Here is an 8487-nt window from a genome sequence, read left to right as displayed (position 1 = left end):
CCCCCCCCCCCCCCCCAAAAAAAAAAAAAAAAAATCATGTGTACTGTAACCCTTAGTAGTTTAGTTTGCTATTTTACAAAATTGAGGTTGAATGTAGATGACTTAGCCTTATGTGGATAAATGTTCTTTAATCTAATGTCTGTTGTACAATAGACCCTTGGCGTAACTGGTAAAGTTGCTGGCATGTGACCAAGAGGTTACGGATTCGAGCCGTGGAAACAACCTCCTGCAGAAATGCAGGGTAAGACTGCATACAATGGATCCTTGTGGTCCGGCCCTTCACCGGACCCCGGGCATAGCGGGAGCTTAATGCACCGGGCTGCCCTAATCTAATGTCTGCTGTAGAATGTGAGCTAATGAGCAATCTGCTGGTTGCCTGGCTTTATCTTTCTGTTGTACATCTTAAGGTTAATTATAGCTAATTGGAGCATGGATAAAACATGCATTACTGGTCTAATGGTCAATGCTCTGTGCACAGGACTTTTTGGACTGGGTCCTGAATATAGTCTAGTCAAGCCTTATGGATTCAGCTGTGTGTTGAAATTTAGCATTTGCATGCATTTCTGATCTTATAGAATGTTCTTGCTCATGAAGAAAAATAATCTGTTTGTGCATCTGCTATGAGTTCTTTCTTTATTCAGATTTCATGAAAATTTTGCTAATCTAGGAGTGAGAAAAAGAAGCTTGATGAAGAGGCAGTGGAGTTGAATAGAACTGTTGATGAGTTGACTTCTGCAAGTGGCGAGGCTGCAGTACAAAGACTGCAGGATGAAATCAATGATTGCAAGGCTATTCTCAAATGTGGAGTGTGTCTTGATCGGCCAAAAGAGGTGTGTACACGTTCCTTTTTGCTCCGGAAGTGGGTAGTCTTATATGGTTGAATACTTTGGTGCAAGCATATATTTTTAAATTCTAGTTCAGGATACTCAGTTCCCTTCTCTGTGTTCGGGTAAAGGTTGACCAGAGGGGCAGGGTTTCTTTTGTAAATATTTGGTATATAAATGACCCGTAGAAGCACTTAGAGCTACCTTGTATATTTATAAAATTCAAAAAGCCATATTGGTTTTGTAAATCTAGAAATGGCTTCTTGTAGATATAGAGTTCGGTTATTATTTATTATGCGCTAACAATGCTTTGAACCTGATTCTGTTCCTTTACATATTTGCAGGTTGTAATCACAAAATGTTATCATCTCTTCTGCAATCCATGCATCCAGAGAAATTTAGAGATCCGTCATCGCAAGTGCCCTGCTTGTGGAACTGCTTTTGGACAAAACGATGTTCGTTTTGTGAAAATCTGACCAAACTGTGTCAGTTGCAGCTCGCTGAACATGTACATTATTGCTGTTCTCTGAGGGTATCGTTCGAGAAGCCTACTAGGGGCAGAATTCATACCCTTGTGAAGAAGAAAGTGCTACCTTTTATTTTTTTCCTTTAAATTTTCTTTTTCCCCCCCTTCGGGGTGCACCCATTTTTTCTTTCTCCACATCTCTTTACTCAATATCTCTTTATATAGTCTTTTTTTTGCTTCCCCACATCTCTTCTCTTAGTCTCTCTTTATGTAGTCCTCTTTATTTTTTCTCCACATCTCTTTCTCTCTTAAATCCTTGATTTAGCAGGTCTTCTTTCAGTTGTATTTTGTTACAAACAGTGTAAAGCTTTATCATGTAGTGAGATTTTTTTTAATGGTATTGAAGGATTATTACTATGTAGCTTAGTGAGATGGCAGGTTTCTGCATGTCATTTTTGTTCTTTCCTTTTTCCTTTTGGCAGGCTTCTATATGTTCCCATTTGCTCTTAAAGTTTAGCAAAATATTTGTATAAACAAAGGATATTAACAGGGTACATTTGTGGTGTACTTAATGTGATTACTTAGCCATCAGAAAGGGGAATAATAATGGCATAATACATTATAAGGCCCTCAAACTTGGCCTTAGCGGATAAGTATGCCCTCCAACTTTGGGTGCGCAAAAAGTAGGCACCTCAACTTGTCTCTACTTTGTTAGTTGAACACTTCAACTTACAAAATGATCATCTAGACACCTCCAAAATTTATATGCCACGTCAGTGTCATGTCAACATTTGTGTTTACGTGTTCAACTTTATACAAGTTGAGGTGCATAAGCACCCGTAAAGTCGGAGGGCATGCTTGCCTGCTGAAGCCAAGTTTGAGGGCATGTTTATGTATTATGCCCTTGTGTATAGGTACATTTGCCTGACTTTGGTACCTTGCCTTTTGGCATTTTTTGTTTACTGCATTGATGAAGTGAAGGGAGCTGAAATGTTTAATCTCTCAGAGATAAAGGTATTAGTTGAACTGATTGATGTTGAATGTTGTATTCCAGAACTGCTTGTGCTTTACCTGTGATCTAGTGTTCAATGCAGCAGATAAAACAGAATTAAATTTCTGTACTCACTACTCTCGCCAGACTTTACTCGTGGGATTACATATTGGTGTGTTGTGTTGTTATCTTATCCATAGAAAAAATGGAAATAAGTTGAATTAAACCATATTTTTCATACACTAGAAGATACTACCAATACTTAAAGTTTAGTAGTTTCGGTGAGTTTCTAGAGCTCCTCGTGGCGCATTACCCCAAGGTTGTCCTACAGAGAAACTTACACAAATGTCCCATATAAATCTCAACTTACCAACCTCTAGCCATTAGTCATAGACTTACCAAAACTAGCCAACAAAAATTGAAAATCCAAATAATAGGGTTCTTTCTATCAAAGAATCACATGCAAAAATCACCTTCCATATTTTTAAGCGTGATTAACAACATTAGATACAAGACGGAAAGAAAATTTCATGGCTGGGGTAGCAAATAAGGTGATGAAATATAAGAATCTATACAATATTCCAAAAATCTAAACAAAACAGGAACTTTTTCAATGGGTATAGTTGAAATTCATTGAAAATATATTGATAAGTCAATATACAAAATTTGAGGAAGATTGGAGGTGATTTGGACTAGTTTTGTATCAAAATTCTTAATTAAATCAAAAAGTCTTGTGCGACACATGTATCAAACATGTATCACGCATGTATCTCACACACAGGTATACATGGATATACACGTGATACACAATTGATACAAATATGATACATATGTGATAAACATATCATTTATTTTCATGTTCAGCTTTTACTTCGAATTTTCAATTCAAACCACCTCAAAACTTCACCAAATCATCCCAAAAATGAGATTCAAGCTCCTTAAGTTGTGCCCAATCTATTCTAATAACACCCACTCAAAACAAAGCAAAAATTTGATATTTTTTTGCTACAAATAGCTAATTGGCTAATTTGGCTAATATTAGTAATATTTTATCAATTGGTCAATTTTTGTAATGAGCTACTTATAAATGGACATAGCTGGTAATTTTCCCAATTTTTTACCGAATTGTAGTACGGAATCATCCCCAAAAATCTCGATCAAAGCAGACATGTGAATACCTCCTTTAAAAATAATATTGTTGCTTAGATCTTGCACAAATATATCAGGGCGATAGGGGTCTATTGTACGTAGACTTACCTTATATTTCTGCAAAAGGTTGTTTTTATAGCTTGAATCCGTAATTTCCTGATCACATAACAACAACTTTATTAGTTATACTAAGGCTCCCTGCTTGATCAACAAAATCATTACAGCAAAATAATAATAAATGTAGTTCAATTTTCATTTTCTCATTTCTTGATCTTCAATGTATAAAAATTTGAAAAAATAAGACTACAAGGATGGTCTTCTCATCTTTTAAAATCTGTTTCCTTGTTCATAAAATTAAAATATTTGCATTACATCATTTTCCTTTGTGAAATAATAAATTCAAAGCCTTTGGATGGGACCCACTACAGACTTCATTTTTGGATTTATTCGTAAATTATTAACCTTATGTTTATCCACATTCCACACCTTAAAAAGATATCAACCTATCTACTCAGCTAAAAAGAATAATCCAAAACGACACCGTTCCATCTCTAATTTACTTCTTATATACTACAATATCTCTATAAATATCACAAAGAGCTTCCTAAATCTTCAGTCTCTCACTTTATTTCACTTTCCAAATCCAATCAAAAGCAATGATTGTACAAACCACAACCAATTCCTTCACATTTTCATCTCAACCCATTTCAAGAAACAATCTTTTCTTCAAAAATCTCACCTTTTTCACTTCTCCTTTGTTACCCAAATCTTTTTTACCTAATCTTGATTACAAGTTTTATTTTGGTAACAAAAGGAGCTCACTTAGTGTTGCTAATGGTAGAACTAAAACAACCATTCAATCTACTTTGCTTGAAGCTCCTGTCATATGGGCTGGTAGAGTTTGTGTTTTTTATGCTCTCTTGAAAGCTGGCTTAGCTGGATCTCCTTCTAATCCACTTGTCTCAGGTATCTTTTTCTTAAGATAAAAAGCATCAAGAATGGGCAAATGGGGTTGGTTTTATTATATGGAGAAGTATGATATTTCATATTTGTGTATTTAGTTTGATTTGTAGTGTGATAATGAGAAATGGGGTTATTTTGGTTTATGTGGAGAAGTATGTTTTTTTGAGTCTTTAGCTTGATTTGTAAATTGGTAATGAGAAATGGTGTTGTTTTTTATATGGAAAAGCATGATATCTGATATTTAGCTTGATTTGTAGTGTGTTAATAAGACATGGGGTTGTTTTGTTTACTTGGGAAGTGTGATTTTTGAGCATTTAGCTTGATTTGTAGTGTGATAATGAGAAATGGGGTTATTTTGCTTTATGTGGAGAAGTATGTTTTTTGGGTCTTTAGCTTGATTTGTAAATTGTTAATGAGAAATGATGTTTCTTTATATGGGAAATCATGATATCTGATATTTAGCTTGATTTGTAGTGTGTTAATAAAAAATGGGGTTGTTTTGTTTACTTGGGAAGTGTGGTTTTTGAGTATTTAGCTTGATTTACAGAGTGATAATGAGAAATGGGGTTGTTTTTTAACATGGGAAAGTATGATATTTGAGTATTTAGCTTGATTTACAGTGTGATAATGAGAAATGGGGTTGTCTTTTATATGAGAAAGTATGATATTTCAGTACTTTTTGTAGTGTGATAATGAGAAATGGGGTTGTTTGTTCCTCCGTTTTAAAAGGCAGAATTGGGGCTCACCCGGGGCTCGCCCCGGTGCGGAGCACTCGTAAAACGCCCCTGTGCTTATGTGTGGGGCTTAGTTCCGTGAGACTTACGCCTCGGCCATCGGGACTTACGCCCCGGACACGCCAACGCCCAGCGTACTGGGCTCGCCTAATAGAACTTTATGCAATTGTACGTAACTAACCTTGTATATTTTTAAATTTTCTTAATAAATCGTTGACTACTCAAAATTACTTTTTTCCTAAGTATAAATTATTATGTTGAGAGTATTGTCATAATTAAAATAAAAATTATTGCACGTTATCCACTAAGACTGCTATAATAGTTAATTTTAAATAAATCTTTCATTTAAAAAGTATTTATTTATTAACTATTGTTATGTCTTTACTATATAATAATCCATAATTTTTTTATAATTATTTTTCTAATTTTTTTTACACGTTTACGAGATACAATACTTATTAATTTAATAGCTCAGTATTAGCTAGTAACTATGTACAAATAATTAATTATCATGGTATTGTATGGTAAATTATGTGTCACTTTATTAACTTGTTGAAACTTAAAAATGAATGATGCTTGAGAATCATATTTAAATTATGAATTATGTTTTTAATTATATAAATTCTCTTTCAAATAGAAAGCATATTAAAAAAAGGAGTATTTTAAGAAAAATATCAAGTTATATTATCGAAATTCTTTCAAGATTCATTACTCCTTAAGAGATACATATAAGATTTCGTATCGAATACATTACTTTTGATGTTTGAGTTGTAACGACATTGCAACTATTTGTATATTCTGACATATGTCATACTTTTCGTATTATTCATAGTTGAATTATAATTTATTAATATTTTAAATATATTATTTGTTAAAATTTTGTAATTTTAATGTAATTTTTATATTATTTTTTATTTAATACTATCTTAAAATTCTTGAAATTAGTAAAATTTAAAGATCCGTGAGACTTACGCCTCGCCTCGTCAAAGGTAAAACGCCTCGCCTCACGCCCCCGCCTTTTAAAACATTGGTTTGTTCTATGTGGAGAAGTATGGATTTTGAGTCATTTATTTTGATTTGTGGTGTGTTAATCAGAAATGGGGTGGTTTTGTTTATTGGTGAAGAAGGGCAACCTTGGCAGAAGTGGTAAAGTTACTGCCATGTGACCAGGAGGTCACGAGTTCGAGCCGTGGAAATAGCCTCTTGCAGAAATGCATTGTAAAGCTGTGTACAATAGACCCTTGTGGTCCGGCCCTTCTTCGAACCCCGTGCATAGCGGGAGTTTAATGCACCGGGCCGTCCTTTTTCTTGTTTATTGAGGAAGTGTGGTTTTTGAGTCTTTTAGCTTGACTTGTGATGTGTTTTGGTTGTAGATTTGGAGACTGATGGGAATGCTGATTTGGGTTTTGCCAAATGGTTTGAAGAGTTACAAAGCAAACCAGGTTTGTTGAGTGTTCTTTGGTACATATACTTTTGTTTGTATTTGTGCTTTAGGAATGAAGTTTTGTATTGTATGAGTTGATCTATTGATATGCTGATCAACAATTCTTCACTAGTCTTACTTTTAGAAAAATACTGGCCAAGTAGAGTGGTTCTTTTTTTTTTTCTTCTTCTTAATACTTGTGGCAATTGATAGGAGTATTACTTACATGACCAACATAGTAGTTGGACATAACCTATATTTTGATGGGGGTTTTACGTCTCGAGATCAACTTAAAATCCTTAAGGGGCCGTTTGGTATGATGGATACGCAAAAATAATCCTAGGATAAAATTCTAGTACCACCTTATCCCTTATTTGGTTACTAATCCCGGGATAGTTATCCCAAGATTAAAAATAGTAGTGGGATAACTTACACCTGCCAGAAGATGGAATAATAATCTCAAGCAAAGCACTAAAATTGATAATCCCAGGATTCATACAATATACCAAACAGTCAATAAGAAATAATACCAATATAGCCAATCCCAGTTATAACTATTCCTAGCATAACTAATCTCAGCATAACTAAACGCAGCATATCTTGTCTTCAAACCAAATGACCCCTAAGAGCTTTCTTATGGCCTCATGGTTTTGTATCTGAGAAGAACTTCCAGATTAATAGGAAGAAAGATTAAGCGGAATGAACAATAACTTTTCTTCTATGATCGATCATATAAACATCAACAGCTATAGCACAAAAAAAAAAAGGGCTACGCTCTTTGTGCAGTCTTACATTGCATAGGACACTGATTCTCACCTCCTTTGTCCTCCTTTTGGATGAAAGGAGTTGGAAGTGGACAAAATGAGGATCAATGAGAAGGGAATAACAACAATGAGAATTTGAATGTTCTTAATATATTCATGTTAAAAATGTATTTTTCTCTTCGTACATGATGTTACTTGTACAAGTTGTTACTTTGACAATGCCACTTGCTATTGATAAATTTGTTCACTCTCAGTTACATATGATTTACATATATGTAAATGTCGTTGCTGCTTATCTTCTGACCAGTTATTCTCAGAACATTTTCTGCCAGATTCGGGTAAATGGAAAATTTAATGACATTCTTGTTTACCAGAGAAGGAAGCTTCTGACAGAAGGAAATTAGTGAGCAAATGGCATCCCACTACTAAGGGAACACTTAGACGAAATTACAGGATACCATCTAAAGTTGAAGGGCGACGCCTTCTCAAAGCCATCGCTTCCTTGTTATCAGACGATGACCACTTCAGAGATGCCACTTCTCACAAGGTAACGATAAGTTCAAAATTTTTTGTGTTGAGTTACATAAATCTTTGTTCGATATTTCCTAATAAGTATTTATTTATCCTTCAGGGTTGTCAGATTAGGAGGGAGACTGCTCATGGAGAAAGTGTCTGTTGCAACAATGTGCGAGCGTTGTTTGATGAGCTCCCTACGCCACATCTTACTGTCGAGATCACCCCTTTCCCTGCTGGTCCTCTAACAGAAAATGACTATGCAAAAGCTGAAAAACTAGAGAGGGTACTTAGATCAGGTCCTTCTGTCTGATTACAGTTTGTCATGTTGAACTCCTTTTTGTATGTATTTCTTCTCTTTGTACATAAGCAAGAAAACTTGTGCAATGTTTCTACACTTCTATTAAGCAAACTATACTAATGAAGCATTTTCTAATGCTTTATTTTCCCAGACTTATCCATTCTTCCATTTCTCAACTGCATGAAAAAGAGGGTATCAACTCCCTCGCTCTTCACGCCTACAAAAGATCAAAGAACTTGTGTGGACATGTTTTCTTCCATATGAGACTTTAGATGGTGCTGAACCTAATAGCCAGTAGGTCTAAATTGAAAGGATTATGGTGGTTGGAAGTGCAAAAGTTAAGCTTCCCCCCCCCCCCC

At 34.9% G+C, this 8487-nt stretch overlaps 2 protein-coding genes across 2 annotated transcripts in view; both read left to right on the top strand.

Moving 5' to 3' along the window:
* Nucleotides 1-1737, top strand: part of LOC109223934 (E3 ubiquitin-protein ligase BRE1-like 2) — a 12558-nt gene extending 10821 nt beyond the window's left edge. The window contains exons 18-19 of the mRNA XM_019388432.1: nt 668-830; nt 1169-1737. Of these exons, the coding sequence (XP_019243977.1) occupies nt 668-830; nt 1169-1300 (295 nt within the window). The 3' untranslated portion in view covers nt 1301-1737. The remainder of the gene's footprint in view (nt 1-667; nt 831-1168) is intronic.
* LOC109223933 lies at nt 4020-8284 on the top strand. The gene is made up of 4 exons (XM_019388431.1): nt 4020-4396; nt 6501-6569; nt 7689-7861; nt 7946-8284. Exons 1-4 carry the CDS (start codon nt 4087-4089, stop codon nt 8138-8140), a joined length of 747 nt encoding a protein of 248 aa, XP_019243976.1. The 5' UTR covers nt 4020-4086; the 3' UTR covers nt 8141-8284.

The sequence above is a fragment of the Nicotiana attenuata genome, chromosome 3 (assembly GCF_001879085.1).
Source record: "Nicotiana attenuata strain UT chromosome 3, NIATTr2, whole genome shotgun sequence".
NCBI classification, from domain to species: Eukaryota; Viridiplantae; Streptophyta; class Magnoliopsida; order Solanales; family Solanaceae; genus Nicotiana; species Nicotiana attenuata.
The sequence above is the reverse complement of the archived record's forward strand: the minus strand, read 5'-3'. Positions and strand labels throughout refer to the sequence as shown.

What these genes read in the sequence shown, in the direction of transcription:
- LOC109223933 (XM_019388431.1), top strand. Translation starts at nt 4,087, where the DNA reads ATGATTGTACAAACCACAACCAATTCCTTCACATTTTCATCTCAACCC. An exon ending in AGAGTTACAAAGCAAACCAG is followed by an intron (nt 6,570 to 7,688) that starts GTTTGTTGAGTG and finishes CTTGTTTACCAG; the next exon opens with AGAAGGAAGCTTCTGACAGA. An exon ending in GAGATGCCACTTCTCACAAG is followed by an intron (nt 7,862 to 7,945) that starts GTAACGATAAGT and finishes TTTATCCTTCAG; the next exon opens with GGTTGTCAGATTAGGAGGGA.